Here is a 16,368-nt window from a genome sequence, read left to right on the forward strand (position 1 = left end):
GCTACTTGGAAGGCTGAGGTGAACCCACTAGGTCAAGGTTGGGTAAGACCCTGTCAAAAATATATAAATAACAACATAATTTTATTTTCTGAACAAAACACTCTGGGCAACTCAACTTGTACTCATCCCAAGAAGTTAATTCAAAGTGGAGCTTCTACTGACTAGTCAAAAGTGGAAAAATACCCAACTAACCTCCATAATCAGTCCAATTTAGCTCCCAGATTTCAGATATAATAGATTATTACCTCCTTGACTCAACTTACAAAGTTACTTCTTATTGATAGATGGCAAATCCTTCCAGGTACAACTTTCTTCTCACTAGCTAAGGTTCCTATTCTGCAGCTTTCTCGAACTCCTGACCTCAACCTGAGCCACCCGCCTCGGCCTCTCAAAGTGCTGGGATTACAGGCGTGAGCCACCACGCTAGGCCAGCTTTTTTTGCAGCTTTCTCATTTCCACTCCTATGTCTTAAACACACTAGAAAAAGATATATGTGGCAAGTTGGTGAGCCTGCAGAATGAGGCTACAAAACCCTCCAAAAAAAGATGGCCTAATAAAAAGTCCAGCTTTCCAAACAAATCAAAGAGTAGTGAGAGTCAAGCCCCAGGGAGCTGAAATTGCACTCATTAGCCCTTCTGAATACAATACTGGCTATATTTTTGACATAGCAATAGGGAAAAAAAAAAAAAAGCTCACTTATGTCAAAAACTTTTGTCCTGTTCTTCCACCATAATCTAGAATTTTTTTTTTTTTTTTTTGGAAACAGGGTCTTGCTCTGTCACTAAGGCTGAAGTGCGGTGGTGAGATCACAGCTCACTGCAGCCTCAATCTCCCGGGCTCAAGCGATCCTCCCATCTCTGCTTCTTGAGGAGCTGGGACCACAGTGCACAACACCTGGCTAATTATTTACTTACTTATTGAAACGGCATTTCTCTCCTGTTGCCCAGGCTGGAGTACAATGGCTTGATATTGGCTCACTGCAACTTCTACCTCCCAAGTTCAAGTGATTCTCCTGCCTCAGCCTCCCAAATAGCTGGGATTACAGGCATGCACCACCATGCATGGCTAATTTTGTATTTTTAGTAGAGACAAGGTTTCTCCATGTTGGCCAGGCTGAATTTTTTTTTTTTTTTTTTTTTTTAAGATATGAGGCCTCTCTGTTGCCCAGGCTGGTCTCCAACTCCTGGGCTCAAGTGATCCTCCTGCCTCAGCCTCCCAAAGTGCTAGGACTACAGGTGTCAACCCGACTCTCAATCCTGGTATTCTGAAGTTCTACAGCTAAATGGAACCGCAGTGATCATCCTGTCTAATATGTTCATTTTACAGATGAGGCACATGAAAACAGGGGCATGACTTGCACAAGGTCAAAGAGCTAATTAGAGGCATAGTAATGATCAGAATCTGAGTTTCATGACTCTCAATTCTATGATTTTTTTCCCCTCTATTCTTTGAAACGCTATACTAGCCAGGCATGATGGCTCATGCCTGTGGCTTGAGTCCAGGAGTTCAAGACCAGCCTGGACAACCAGGCTGGAATGCAGTGGCACACAACATAGTAAGACTCCATCTCTACAAAAACAATTTAAAAATTGGGCTGGTCATAGTGGCTCACGCCTATAATCTCAGCACTTTGGGAGGCCAAGGTGGGAGGGTAGCTTGAGCCCAGGAGTTCCAGACAAGCCTGGGCAACACAGTGAAACAAAAAACACAAAAAAATTAGCCAGGTGTGGCAGCATCGAGGCTGGAATGAGCTGTGATTGTGCCATTGCACTCTAGCCTAGGCAACAGAGTGAGACCCTGTCTCAAGGAAGGAGAAGGAGGAGGAGGAGAGAAGAGGGAAGGAAGGAAGGAGGGAAGGAAGGAAGGAGGGAAGGAAGGAATGGAGGGAGGGAGGGAAAGAAAGGGAGAAAGAGAAAGAAAGGAAGGAAGGAAAAGAAAGAAAGCAAGAAAGAGACAGAGAAAGGGAAAGGAAGGAAGGAAGGAGAGAGAAAGAGAGAAAGAAAGAAAGGAAAGGAAAGGAAAAGGAAAGGAAAGGACGGACGAAGGGAGGGAAAAAAAAATTAGCTGGCTGTAGTGGTGCCTGCCTGTACTTCCAAATCCTTGGGAGGCTGAGGTGGGAGAATTGCTTGAGTTCAGGAGGTTAAGCCTGCAGTGAGCTGTGATGGTGATTGTGCCACTATGCTCCAGCCTGGTGACACAGCAAGACCCTGTCTCAAAAAAGAAAAAGAAAAAAAAAAAAGCATACTAATAAAGAAAACATAATACTCTAGACAATATTTTAACTATAACAAAGACACAGAAAAATAAAATTTCATCCGCATAAAGAGAAGTGTTAGAACAGAAGCAGCAACATTTGTTCATATAGTACAGGGGTTACTTAAGGCACATATTTTCTTTTTTTTTTTTTTGACAGAGTCTTGCTCTGTTGCCAGGCTGGAATGCAGTGGCATGATCTCTGCTCACTGCAACCTCCATCTCTCAGATTCAAGCAATTCTCCCGCCTCAGCCTACCGAGAAGATGGGACTAAAGGCGTGCGCCACCAAGCCCAGCTAATTTTTGTATTTTTAGTAGAGACGGGATTTCACCATGTTGGCCAGGATGGTCTCGATTCCTTGACCTCATGATCCGCCTTCCAAAGTGCTTAGATTACAGGCGTGAGCCACCGCACCTGGCCGAGGCACATATTTTCTAAAGTATTTCATTAATTACCACCTGCTAGAATTTATGTCTTGTGTTTCCATCAAATTACCTCCTTAAAAGCAGGCCACAGTGACACTTGTGGCAAAGATCAGAAAAGTGATACTTCTGGCATAGATAACTGATGGTACAAAAGGAATCCACAAAGGTGATGCCAACAATCAAGAAGAAAGCACTGAAGAAGGGGTAGAGATATTGCTGGGAGCAAGTATTCCTGAAAATGGAATAATAAAAAAAAAAACCAAAGTAGTTGGCCAGACACTAATGACTAGAGAACACAATAAAAAGAAGGCAGTTTCAGAGCTTGCTTGGCATCAGACAGCTCTCACCTGCAAAAGAAAGAAGGAAAAAGTTCTCAGAGACAAGAGAAAAATCCTAGGTTTGTCCCTGAGTGATGGACTAGATATGACCTGATAGGTATTTGCCATCTCTTATTTCTGGGACTCTGATCCAAGAACAAACAGCAAGAGAACCATGAAAAATTAGCCCTGTTGGATCTGGAGTTCTGCCTTGACAAGATATAAAGCTCATTCATAGATCTGACTGTGCTCATGAGACTGCAGCTCAACTCCTGCTGCTAGAGCAAAGGGAGGGGGGAAGAAAGAAAGGGGTGAGAGAGAAGGAGGTGGAGGATCTGGGTTGTGACTATAATAGCTACAGTAATTAGTGTTTCCAAGCTGCTAGAGAAGAAGTCTTCAGGGTAGAGAAGTGGGATAAGAGATGGGGGTGGGGGAGAGGTAAAAGGAAGCAAACTACTGAGAGTGCTAGGAAAGGATAAGTGGTTTGTGAACAGTTTTAATAAAACAAACACAAAAACTGCCATAGCTTCATATGAGGAAATCAAGAACTTGACATTCTTTCCTAGAAGTGAATACTAAACAACTAACTGCTGTCGCTAGGCTTCCACTTAAAGCTAGCTTATAAACCAGGTTTAGGTAGATTACTGCAAATGTCCCGTCTACACAGTGCTCCATAGGCCCTGACCTGAGTCATAGTTTGGCCTCACTTTCCCTCAAAGAGCCTTCACTCCACTTGTGCTGTGGGAAAGAGAGTTCTGAACTTTAAAACAGTTCATATGGCTCATTTCTCTTCAATCACCCGTTAATTAGTACCCTGTGAATTCCATTAGGTCCTGTGTGTATGTTTCAAGAGAAGGGGCACACAACCTGTTGGCCTAATATAGAAAATGAATGGAAGGCACTAAAAAGGTCAGAAAATAAACACAAAGTTACTTGCTTATAAGTTTTAGGCTCTATGGCATTGCCTATTGGTGGCACGAACATATGAAAGAGAAAATCATATTAACAGAAGGTGATAATCTATAAAAAAAAAAAAAACCTGAATTTTCAGAAAACCTCAAATAGACTTTTCCCAAGTTATAGGAAATGCTATACTCCCCACCAACTTTTTTTTTTTTTTTGAGACAGGGTTTCACTCTTGTTGACCAGGCTGGAGTGCGATGGCACAATCTCAGCTCACTGCAACCTCCACCTCCTGGTTCAAGCGATTCTCCTGCCTCGGCCTCCCGAGTAGCTGGAATTACTATAGGCGTGCACCACCACGCCTGGCTAATTTTTGTATTATTAGTAGAGACGGAATTTCACCATGTCAGCCAGGCTGGTCTCAAACTCCTGACCTCAGATGATCTGCCCGCCTCAGCCTCCCAAAGTGCTAGGATTACAGGCATGAGCCACTGCACCCAGCCTATATCCATTTTTTTTTTTTTTTTGAGACAGAGTCTCCCTCTATTGCCCAGGCTGGAGTGCGGTGGAGCAATCTCGGCTCACTGCAAGCTCCGCCTCCTGGGTTCACACCATTCTCCTGCCTCAGCCTCCCAACTAGCTGGAACTACAGGCACCCGCCACTATGCCCGGCTAATTTTTTGTATTTTTAATAGAGACGGGGTTTCACCATGTTAGCCAGGATGGTCTCAATCTCCTGACCTTGTGATCCGCCCACCTCAGCCTCCCAAAGTGCTGGGATTACAAGCGTGAGCCACCGAACCCGGCCCTATATCCGTTTTTAAGATAAATATTTAGTGCTGATGTTTCTTAACATTATTTGTTCTGGTGACAACTTGGTTCTAACAAGTGATGTTAATGTCAATGTCAGGGAAGAGTTACAAAGGTGCTGGGAGAAACTAAAAATTGAAGAAAAAAAAAACTGGCAGGGCGTGATGGCTCACACCTGTAATCCCAGCACTTTGGGAGGCCGAGGCGGGTGGATCACCTGAGTCGGGAGCTCGACAGCAGCCTGGCCAACATGATGAAACCCCATCTCTACTAAAAATACAAAAATTAGCTGGGCTTGGTGGTGGGCGCCTGTAGTCCCAGCTATTCGGGAGGCTGACCCAAGGAATCGCTTGAACCTGGGAGACAGAGGTTGCAGTGAGCCGATATCGCAACATTATACACCAGCCTAGGCAACAGGAGCGAAACTCCGTCTTAAAAAAAGAAAAAACAAACAAACAAAAAAACCAGAAAACTGAAGAGATGCAAACTTCACGTGGGGAAATATATTCATAATATAAAAACACATGCAAATGTCTTGAGTAAGGCATGTCAGGAACACTTACACAAAAAATCAATTACATCATTTGCATAAAACCTATTAGGTATCCACCCAGTAGGCTAAATCTTTTTCACCACACTGAAAGCAAGGAATTTTCTCCTTCCCATTTCCCTTTAATAAACAAGTACTAGAAACACTGAATTACCACTATTTCCCTCCCAAGCCAGAACTCCCATAAATACAATAGAGCAGTGTAGGGCCATGTCTAGGGCATGCTACTCAGTGATCGAAAAAACCACAGATACAGAAGAATCTCTTTCTCTATTCTATTACCATCTTACTAACAAATCAACAAGCATTAAGAAATGTGAAACAAAGTGCAATTTCACACATACAAACTGAACCTAAACCACAGAAGACCAAGTATTTTCTTGTCACTGTGGCATGTGATTCTTCAACCACCTGCTCAGTAATCCCTCTTCAGCTGCACAGCTGCTGCCAATTCCACATGCCCAGCTAGGCAGGTGCTTTGGTGAATTACCTGTTCCCTAGTGAAAAGAGTCCTTCACTGACACTTAGTGGACCCAGAACCTGCCAATCAACATCACCTATCTTCATTTTGTCTGTCACAGACTTTTATAAGGAAGGTATCATGAAGGCGTATTTAATACACTATGATATTTTGCATTTTGTGGGGTTTTTGTTTGTTGGTTTGTTTTAAAGGAAACTGATTTTGAAAAATCAAGTAGAAGAGAGAATTAAGTGACTGAAAAGAAAACTTCCCACACAATATAAGGCTACCTTATCTCAGGCTAGTTCCATCTGCTTGACAGTATTCCCATCCATGACCAGTTTTCCATAAGGGAAGTAACAATTGCTTCTAAGTAGGAGAAAAGGGCAGTACAAGTACTAAGGTACCTGGCAAAGAAGTAAATACAAAGAGGAAGCAGAGTGGGAACTTCTGGAGAACACATATCATTGCTATACTTAGTCTCCATGGCTAAGCTCAGGCAATAGTGTTCTGAGTCAAATAAATAAGGAGTGGCACTTCCACTTGACAGAGCAATCAGTAAACCCCTCAACAAATTATCGTGTTCCAGTCATTTAGTTGCTATATGCTAATTGCTACATAATTGCTACCAGGAGCCAAAATTATGCTTCCATATCCTCACGAAATAAGCACTAATCTGTCCAACTTTCTAGACCTCTATCACAGGGAAATTTTTTTCTACCAAGAAGCTGGGCGGGGTGGTTGGGGGGGAATCCAAAGCACTCTTTGAATGATGGTTACAATCAGAAGACTCGCATGAGATTCCTTGTGGCAAGGGCCCAACTCTGAAGCCACTAAATCTAATCAGGACAAATTTAATCTGAGGCTTCTGCCTTCACTGTCACCTGACAGCATTGAGAAATAAATGCTAAGAGCCCAAGAGCAAAAAGCTTTGGACTCAGTTTAGCTGAGGCTTCACTCAAATATGCCTAGAACACAGAGTTGGAAATAGTCTAAAGACAGACAACACCTCCAGTAAGGCCTGAAGACAGTTCTGTTATCGAAAAATATATAAAGGTCAGAACAACCTGTTCCCTCCTCTCAAAGGCCCAACACCTAAGTGGCAGGGCATCATTTAAAGAAACTCACTGAAATAAAGGGATAAGGGAGGCACCACAGGCAGACTCACTGCCTCAGAAAGACCTTTACCAAAACCAAAGGCTAAAGTTCTTATTCAACAATATCCTATGGGAAATGGTTGGCTATTGTGTACACAGTACATTATATACAATTCCCCACTCACAATGAGTTTTACTTCTAATCTCTTTTTAAAGAAAAGTTGTATTTAATGTTCTAAATGGAAACCCCTTTTCCAGGCCCAAATAATTTTTTTTTTTTTTTTTTTTGAGACAAGGTCCTGGTCTATCACCCAGGCTGGAGTACAGCGGTGCAATCACGGCTCACTGCAGCCTCAACCTCCTGGGCTCAATGAGATCTTTCTACCTTGGCCTCCCAAGTAGCTGCGACCACAGGCGTATGCCACTACACCCAGCTAATATTTTTTATATTTTTTGTTGAGATGGGGTTTTGCCATGTTGCCCAAGCTGGTCTCAAACTCCTGAACTCAAGTGATCTTCCCACCTCAGCCTCCTGAGTAGCTGGGACCACTGGCATGTCCCACTATGCCCAGCTAGCTTTATTTTTTTTTAATTTTTGTAGAGATGGGTTCTCACTATGTTGCCCAGGCCATTCTCAAACTCCTAGGCTCAAGTGATACTCCTGCCTCAGCCTCCCAAAGCGCTGGGATTACAGGTGTGTGCACCAGGCCTGGTCCCAAATAATGTTTTACACAACTAATAGTACATAAACATTATTTGGGCACTTCTATCAGATATGTACAATAGCATTCCTTCTAGTTTGTTCTCATACTTCTCTAATTATCCCTAAGACCTATACATTTTTTCAAAAATGTTTATTTCTTTGGCAAATTTCTTCTTAGTAGAGAGGTAGATACAGACTTTTGCACAATGAGCAAGTCATGTCCTTTCATTAGAGTTAAAATAAATATTGAAAGGTTTGTTCCCACAGCCCTTGCCCAGACAGGCAAATTCTGTGGCTTTTTTATTGTGCTATTATCATTGACCAGGAAGTCACCATTAAAAAGGTACTTGGTTCTTGACTTTTTTATTTTTTATTTTTAAAGAAACAGGGTCTTGCTTTGTTGCCCAAGGCTGGTCTTGAACTCCTGGGATCCAGCCATCCTCTGGCTTCATTCTCCCAAAGTGCCGACATTACAAGCATGAGCCACTGCACCTGGGCTTGACTCCCCATCTTAACCCTGCACAGGTTTTTAGTGGTATTCCTAAACAAACAAAAATCACTGCCATGAGTGTTCCATTTATATAAAAGAATTAAATATGATGATTCAACTAAGAGTAGAACCTTCCCTTGAAGTCTTCTTCCTTAAGGGTCTGAAACAAACATCATAGTTGAGTCTACCAGACACTATTCCTTCACAACTTAGTACAGGCTAGCCAAAGAGGCAGGCACAACATGGCTGGCATCCCCTATTCTTCTGAAAAATGTGTGCCAATGAGCTCTGCATTGTTCCTCACTCAAAAAGAAGAGCCTTTCTGTCTGGCCTCCTCCAATGGCAAGCCCCAGTCTGGAAAAGGAAGAAAATGGCACTGAGGAGCCTGGGAGATGGAGCATATCCAAAGCTCTCAGACAAGACTTGAACCTATGACCTTCACTGTGTACACAATAGGCGGGTGAGAGGGACCGGTTTATCTCTGCTGCAGCAGTTCTCAGCCCTGGGGTAGCACTCCCGATAAAATGACACGACTATTGTGTGTGGCAGCAGAACAGTCATCTCCTCACAACAGCCTAAACCAGCACTCCCTCCCCCAAGACAAAGCAGCAGGGGTGAAATTAACTCAAGGCTGCAGAGCAAAGCCTAATACAGAAAAAGGAGGCCTGTAGGGGCTTGGGGACTCTCCTCAACCCCTGAGGCTCTGGACACATGGCTGGAAACAGACAGGCTTTTTTCCCCATCTTTCCCACTCTGATTTAGGTAGGGAGCTGTTTCTTAGAGAATTTAATCATCTGTGATTTGTTCAGAAATATTCCCCCTGAAGGGCTCTGATCTCTCCACCCTGTGTGAGCCTAATTCCTAGAAGCTGAAATGACTGTTTGCTGCTGCCTGTTTCACAAACACACATTAATTGGTCAGATGTGTCTCCTCCTCCTCAACCCCAGAGGGAGGAAGGAGAATCTGAGCAAAGCACAGAGATGATCCAACCGTAATTACACATAAAGGGAAAAGAGGGCAGCATGGATTTTCCAAACAGGATAGGGTCACAAACCCTCCCGGGGGTACAAGGATAGCAGTTAAGGTCCAGGCCCAGGGATCCCTCCATCTTGAAGAAAAGGACAGGAGTAAATGTGACCTGAAGACTGTTAGGGGCACACACCCACAACCTTCTTACTGCACGATCCCAGCCACCTTGCTCCCTACTCCTGGGTCACGCACACGTCCTGCTTCCGACCCTATGCTCTGAACAACCCCTGTCCCCCCCACCCCCACCCCCGCCAACTCCCTGACTGGCCCCAGTCGCCCTGAGCGCCCTCAACGTACCCAGACTCGCCTCGGAAACTCTCTGGCCTGCTCCCATAACCTAGCCAGACCCTAATCCCCTTCCGTGCACCCCTACCCTCAGCCTGAACCGGCCCTGGCCACGCTTTGAACTTCACCCAGCGCCCCTCGACGCCCCCTCCCCCACCCACGCAACGACCCCCCCTACACACCTTCCCCTCGCTCCGCCCCAGCCCCCCCAACCCCCACTTCCTCCGTCAGGCAGCGCCGCCGCCCCCGGCCCCCATCAGCTCCCCTCAGCCCCGCGCCCCATCGGTGCCGCCGCCTCTTTCCTCCCCCAGTCCCGGCTCCACACAAAGCTCCGGACTCACCGCGCGGCCGGTCCCGGGAGCCGCCACCTCCGCCCGCCCGGGGCCCCGGGCCGTAGAGCCGCCGCTGCTACGGGGCCCAGGCCGCCATCCGTTCCCGCGGCCCCTCCCCCCCACCCCACCCCGGCTCCGGCTCTCCGCCCCCTCCCCGCGCCGCTCCGCCCCGCCCGGCCGGTGCCGCTGTGTCCGGGGCCGCGGGTCCCTCAGCCGCCGCCACCGCCGCCGCCGCCGCCGCGATCCGGGACAACCAGAGTCACCCGGAAGACACGGACACTGGATTACCAGGCCCTCGGATCCGGATTCCGCGCGTGTGTGGAGTCAGGAGCGGGTGAGCGCAGTGGAAACCCGGAACCTGGATGAAGGAGCGAAATCCTGGGTCTTGGAATGCGCGCTCACCGGGAGCCCAGATTAGGGAGTCTTAGCTCAGGGAATGCTGGAAAACCTGGCGTGCTGGTTAGAACCAAGATAAACTCAAAGAAACATGGATTGGAGAGCTCGAACCTAACGCTGTCCCCTCTTGGGCAGTAGAACTCTCGCTGGATCAGACTTCCTCATAGAGAGGTCTCTGGGCGGAGTATTGCACCTTATAATACAGAAGACACCTCTTCTGTAGTTGTCCTTCAACCACAGAGAGGAAAGGGCCGTAGGGAGTCTGAACATGGGCATCCACAAAGAACAGAGGAGCAATCACAGTTCCTGATGGTTTCATCCATTTTAGCACTTAGTTCAGCGAAGTACCAACCTCCTAATTTTTTATCCTTTGTTCTCCAGCTTTTTCTTTTAGGATTACCACTTACTTTTCTCCCCAAAGCACCCATTTCTAATCCCTCTATATATCCCTTTCCCCCTCACCATCCTATATCACTAAATCTTGTTGCCTTTTATTATCTAAAAGTCTTATTCTGTCCTTCTCCAACCCACCATTCTAAGGATTGTAGCTTTTATCTTTCCTTATCTGCCATTCATCTGTGATTGCCCAGCACACTATCTAATGCACAGTAGGCATTCAGTCCATGTTTAAGTGAGCCCTCCCACCCAGCTCTCACTTGTGAAACATCTATTCATGACGACCTCCTAAGACTTCCACCTCATTCCATAGCAAACAAATTTACCTTCTCAAGGCCTCCCACATCCTAGCCCCTATTATGTCCTTCCTGTGTCCTTGACCATTTTATTCTGCTTTGCATTTATCTTACCTTTTTTTCCCCTATCCTGAGGCATCCTTCAACAGTGCCACTCAAGATAGCATGTGACTTGGAGATAAAGTGAGGTCATAAAAAGACGGGGGAGGGGTTGATAGCTAAAGATAAAAACTAAACCTGTCTGGTCTAGGAAAAATAATCTCTCTTTGGTCAACCAGTAGTTACGTTGTTAGACAGTACAGGGGCAGAACTGATCCCAGGTGACAGCGAACTTCCAATGTATACTAGACAAAGTTACAAGTGAGGATTCAGCTACTTAGCAGGTGGAGACAGAGAAGGATTTAGTGTTTTAGACTTAGGCGTGATTTAATTAAAGATTAAACATTCCAGTAGTCATCTCCCACTGAAGGAGCATGACTCTGCCACTGGAGAGAACTAGACTGCAAAAATAGGGAATAAAGGAAAGTAAACATTCCTGCAGTGAACTCCAAGTTTTAGCCAGAGAAAGTTCTCAAGCCTGGAAGAACCACTAAAAATTTTCAAGTGATCAGATGTCCTACATAGTAAACAAATCTTAAGTTTTTATTTACTGTTCCTCTAGACCAAGGGTTGGCAAACTGCATCTCACAGGTCAAATCAGGCTCACCACCTGTTTTAGTATGTCCCATGAGCTAGAATTATTTTTACATTTTTAAACAGTTAAATAATCAGAAAACTATTTCATAATGTGAAAATGATATGAAATTCAAATTTCAGGCCAGGCGCGGTGGCTCACGCCCGTAATCTCAGCACTTTGGGAGGCTGAGGCGGGCGATCACGTGAGGTCGGGAATTCGAGACCAGGCTGACCAGCATGGAGAAACCCTGTAAAAATACAAAAGTAGCCAGGCATGGTGGCGCATGCCTGTAATCCTAGCTACTCGGGAGGCTGAGACAGCAGAATCGCTTGAACCCGGAGGCGGAGGTCACAGTAAGCCGAGATCTCGCCATTGCACTCCAGCCTGGGCAACAAGAGCAAAACCCTGTCTCACAAAAAAAAAAAGAAAGAAAGAAAGAAAAAGAAAAGAAATTCAAATTTGAGTGTCTGTAAATAGTTTTATTGGGCCGATGGCTCACACCTGTAATCCCAGCACTTTGGAAGGCCAAGGCGGGTGGATCACCTGAGGTCAGGAATTCGAGACCAGCTTGACCAACATGGAGAAACCCCATCTCTACTAAAAATACAAAGTTAGCCGGGCCTGGTGGCGCATGCTTGTAATCCCAGCTATTCGAGAGGCTGAGGCAAGACAATCACTTGAACCCAGGAGGTGGAGGTTGCAGTGAGCCAAGATCGTGCCATTGCACTCCAGCCTGGGCAACAAGAGTGAAACTGTCTCAAAAAACAAACAAACAAAAAATAGTTTTATTGGCTCTAGCCAAGCTCATTCATTTACATTATCATCTATAGATGCATTTTTACAACAGCAGAGTTGAACAGTTGAAACAAGGACTGCATGGCCTGTGTAAAGCCTAAAATATTTGCTATCTGACCCTTTCCAGAAAAAGTTTGCCAACCCCTGCTCCAGACAAGCACTATCCAACAGAACTTTTTGGAGCAATGGAAATGTTCTATATCTGTGCTGTCCAATGCAAAAGTCGCTAGCCACATGTAGCTATTTGAGCCCTTGAAATATGGTCAACAGTGACTGAATAACTGAATTCTTAATTTCATATAATTGAAATTTTCATAACCACAAGTGGCTAGTGGCTACCATAATAGACAGTACGGCTCTAGACTCTTAAATATTTTGTACTGATGCTTTTTTCTCTCCTTACGCCACAATCTTACTCCCTTCCTGTGACATTCCTCTATGTATTCTCAGGAACTCCCCACCACCCCACTGTTGCACAGTCCCACTCACTATGTACACATCCATTTTTCTGACCTCAAGCTAGGGTACACTTACTAGGTTGTCTCTCTGGACTCTCCATTGTCACAAATGAAGTCTGAAAATGGATCAGGTTATCAGTTGTCACCCTATGAATTAAGCCACATTATGTACATACACATAAATGGACATTTACACAAGTTTCTTTGTGTCAGAGGATGGCACTGAGGCTGTATTCTTTCTTCTCTGCATGAGAGAAGTAGAAAAGTCCTCCACATGCTGGATCCCTTGTTGCTGCTGGTGCCTGTGGTATGGATCACCTCCCTCTGAACACATTCACAGAAGCTAAGAGCAGCAGATGTATACTTGCTATTTGAATCTCTAGGAAAAAAAATTCCTTCATCATTGGATTTTCTGTCCCTCACCAGGCCTAACAAACTGAAGTTAACTAATTTCTTTAGTTTAAGAGATTATTGCTTTTTACTGGTCTTTTTGAGCTGGCTTTTTGAGAATAACCCCATACTGTCTCGATCTTGGCTAGGTGCATTTTTCAAATTTACTAAATTAAATGAAATCCACAATAATGGGCTTTAGTAGAGACAGTAAAGTGGAAAGAGATTACAGGTTATAATCCAAAGAAGCCATAACTTTGTAATTATTTGTAAAAATGGTTTTGAAGTCTAAATTTTTCACACTTACTTCCTAGGAAAAAATGAATTTATGTAAACTTCTGACTTAAAAGAGGGGATACCTAGTTTTCTTTTTCCAGATTAGCTATACCAAGAAACAAACAAAAACCCTTACTCTATTCCAAACATCTAACTGCAAAGCCAAGGCTTCCTACATTTGACCTTAGCCAAAAGGCCAAGAAGCAATAAAGCCAAGGCTTCCTAAACCCCGTCAGAGAGTCTCCAGTTTCATATATCACCTACTCTGACTTTATATAAATGAGACTGAGTCCTGCTGGAAAAACAAAAACAAAAAACCCAAAAAGCTAAGAAGTCGACAGCAATTGAACCCAACTATTCAAAAGGGGGTACAGATATTTAGACTGCAACAAAAAACCAGCTCAGAAATGTGAAACTTCCTTTAGGCCACACTGTCCCAGAGTTACACAGTCTGAGCAAAGTGTTGTAAAGTCCTAAAAGGCTATTCCTGGGCAAATTTGCACTCAGGCTGCTAAGAATTTCCACTAGGCTTTAAATTGTGCTATTCATCACTGAGCAACTGAAGGCCATCTACCCCCAAGTTTCTCCCACACTTCCTCCCTGGTGTCTCCACAAATAAAAGAGAGACCTTATACTACCACCACCATATGAACTAAAGAGAGACTTTCACAGTCTAACCATGAAAAGGAGAAGTTTCCATGTTATTCTGCCATTTACTAATGAGGTTCCAGTTGCATATTTTGGATGCTGAGGTGGGTTCTTGTAAACTTGTAAAGTTCTTGTAAACTGTCTTATCTCAGCACACAAAATGGTTGCATAACCTGATCTGTCGCAGCTCCTGATGTTTTTCTTTCGGCATGCACACAGTCTATCCAGATGAAAAAATCAATCCAGACACCTCTCTGCTCAGGCTGTTGTTCAAATAAACATTTTTCCTCCCTCCCTAGGCTCTTCACCTCCTGCCTTCTAGTTTTATTTTGGTATTAAGAGAGCCAGACAACTCCAGCATAGAATTCAAGGTGCTACTGCTTGGTAAACTATTAGCTGCATAGGGAATCCAGGATGGCTTCATTAATAGTAGGGTCTGTAGGAAGCCAGAAAGAGACTCCCCAGACATGCCCCCCGCCAAAGAGGTGGACATTAGTAGTCCTTTCCCCTTTCTCCAGAGGTTGAACAGAAAAAGGGAATACTACATGTTTGCATCACCGGAACAAGAATCGGGTGGGTTTTCCCTGGGAATCCAGAGTGATCAGGCCCTGCAAAACCAATGCCTAGAGCTATGCAACAAGCAGGGTTCACAGTTGAGTGAACATCAATGCATAATGAGTGGAGGCATTTCAATGCAAATAAACGCTGAATATGAAGGATTAAAGAAAGGGGAAATTAATCTTTTTCATAACACAGGGCACATTTTTTTCTCTCCCTTGCTCTCTCTAAGTCATGCACACAACTGCTGGAGGGAGTCCAACTTCCCCAGTGTGGTGGTGGTGTTTTATAAAAAGCAGAACATACACATTTAAGACCATGAATTTCCTCAGGATGCCAGCAACTGAGATTCTGACAGCTCTTCAGAACAGCCTCAGAAAGTGTTTCACTAAGGACGGCCAGACTGACAAGCAAAAACCTCGTTTCAAACTAACCTCTTCTTTTTCCAAAGCACATAGCTTTCTGGGATGTGAATGGTTTAAAAGATTTGATTTCAGCATTTGGGGGGTATTTGGATGCGTTTATTAAGGCGATTTTATTTTTTAGTTTGTTTCTAATTGCCCCATCCAAGTGATGCTTTTGCAATACCAACAAAATAAATAGGGCAGCTTCATGCTGCTTTAGCAGGTGGCTCCATCTTCTCCCAGTCTGCACCATCCATATCCTGGCTTCTCAAACCCAAGAAGTGGAAGCACTTCTTCAGCTTATTCCTTCCAAAAAAAAAAATTGCCAATGAGGGTTACTCAGCTTTTCACATTTCACTCAGACTGTTCAAGAGACATTGGATTGGAGCAGAAAACTTGTTACAAACCTTTTTGTCCCATCACAGGTTTGTATTAAGCACAGGATTCCTCAAACATCCTATTACTCTACAGATTATTCCTTTGATAAGAAACTTTAAAATCTGAGAGGATCCCTCAAAAAAAATAATTAACCTAGGTTAAACACTTTTTTTTCTTTTTTTTTTTTGAGACGGAGACTCACTCTGTCACCCAGGATGGGGTCCAGTGGCAGGATCTGGGCTCACTGCAAGCTCCGCCTCCCGGGTTCACGCCGTTCTCCTGCCTCAGCCTTCCGAGTAGCTGGGACTACAGGCGCCTGCCACCACGCCCGGCTAACTTTTTTGCATTTTTAGTAGAGACGAGGTTTCACTGCGTTAGCCAGGATGGTCTTGATCTCCTGACCTCGTGAGCCACCCACCTCGGCCTCCCAAAGTGCTGGGATTACAGGCGTGAGCCACCGCTCCCGGCCATGTTAAACACTTTCTAACTACAAATACAAGTCTCGAAAAGGAAAGGAATTTCCAACTTGTTCCCATCTCTTTTGATACTATTCTGAGAAAAATGTCAAAAGACTTAGAATTTTTAAATAGGTTTTTATAAATAATGTATTCAAAGATTTTGACCCATTACATAAAGTAGGAATCCCACTCTTTAAGAAAAATATACAGGTTTTGGTAAGAGTTTAAGTTCTGAGATATTCAAGCCTGATGCCAAGCCTTTAGGTTTCTACTACTTCAATTCCAAAGGACCAGTAGATAGCAATTTTAGTACATAAAACTCCACTATGCTGTATAGTTCCTTTTCTCCTAGGTCAGACAGCTTTATTCTGCTTCATTAACCCCTTCTTTGCTCCTTGATGGATCTTGGAATCCAGTTTCCCTGTAAGGGAGAAAAAGAAGTCTCATTATTTATTTTTGTATTTGCAATGCAAATCTTTTGTAGCCTCCCAGGTCTTCTGGTTACTGTGTTCCTGTCACATTCAATTATCTTATTTCAGGACTCAGACACTTCCAAACTTCAGAGTTTCATTCTGTAAGAATA

The 16,368-nt window shown here is 44.3% G+C and overlaps 2 protein-coding genes and 1 long non-coding RNA gene across 9 annotated transcripts in view; 1 reads left to right on the forward strand and 2 right to left on the reverse strand.

Annotated features, from left to right (window-relative positions):
- The window catches only part of LOC105488614 (zinc finger protein 609), a 243,690-nt gene extending 233,927 nt beyond the window's left edge, over positions 1–9,763 (reverse strand). Inside the window, exon 1 of one of the 2 annotated variants that reach the window (XM_071099354.1) lies at positions 9,666–9,763. The gene's annotated coding sequence lies outside the window, so the exon portion shown is untranslated. Of the gene's footprint in view, positions 1–9,336; positions 9,362–9,665 lie in introns of those variants that run through there. The other variant, XM_011752840.3, reaches the window with a different exon arrangement.
- Positions 9,764–9,849: 86 nt separating this feature from the next.
- Positions 9,850–16,368, forward strand: part of LOC105488710 (uncharacterized) — a 35,082-nt gene continuing 28,563 nt past the window's right edge. Inside the window, exon 1 of the long non-coding RNA XR_011625301.1 lies at positions 9,850–9,990. This is a non-coding gene — a long non-coding RNA (uncharacterized lncRNA). The remainder of the gene's footprint in view (positions 9,991–16,368) is intronic.
- The window catches only part of LOC105488719 (thyroid hormone receptor interactor 4), a 73,222-nt gene continuing 72,752 nt past the window's right edge, over positions 15,899–16,368 (reverse strand). For 4 of the 6 annotated variants that reach the window (XM_071099358.1, XM_024796233.2, XM_011753049.2 and 1 more), the window contains one exon: positions 15,900–16,206. In XM_071099358.1, the coding sequence (XP_070955459.1) occupies positions 16,139–16,206 (68 nt within the window). In that variant the 3' untranslated portion in view covers positions 15,900–16,138. Of the gene's footprint in view, positions 16,207–16,368 lie in introns of all 6 variants that reach the window. The other 2 variants (XR_011625282.1, XM_071099356.1) reach the window with 1 other exon arrangement.

The sequence above is a fragment of the Macaca nemestrina genome, chromosome 7 (assembly GCF_043159975.1).
Source record: "Macaca nemestrina isolate mMacNem1 chromosome 7, mMacNem.hap1, whole genome shotgun sequence".
In the NCBI taxonomy this organism is placed as follows: domain Eukaryota; kingdom Metazoa; phylum Chordata; class Mammalia; order Primates; family Cercopithecidae; genus Macaca; species Macaca nemestrina.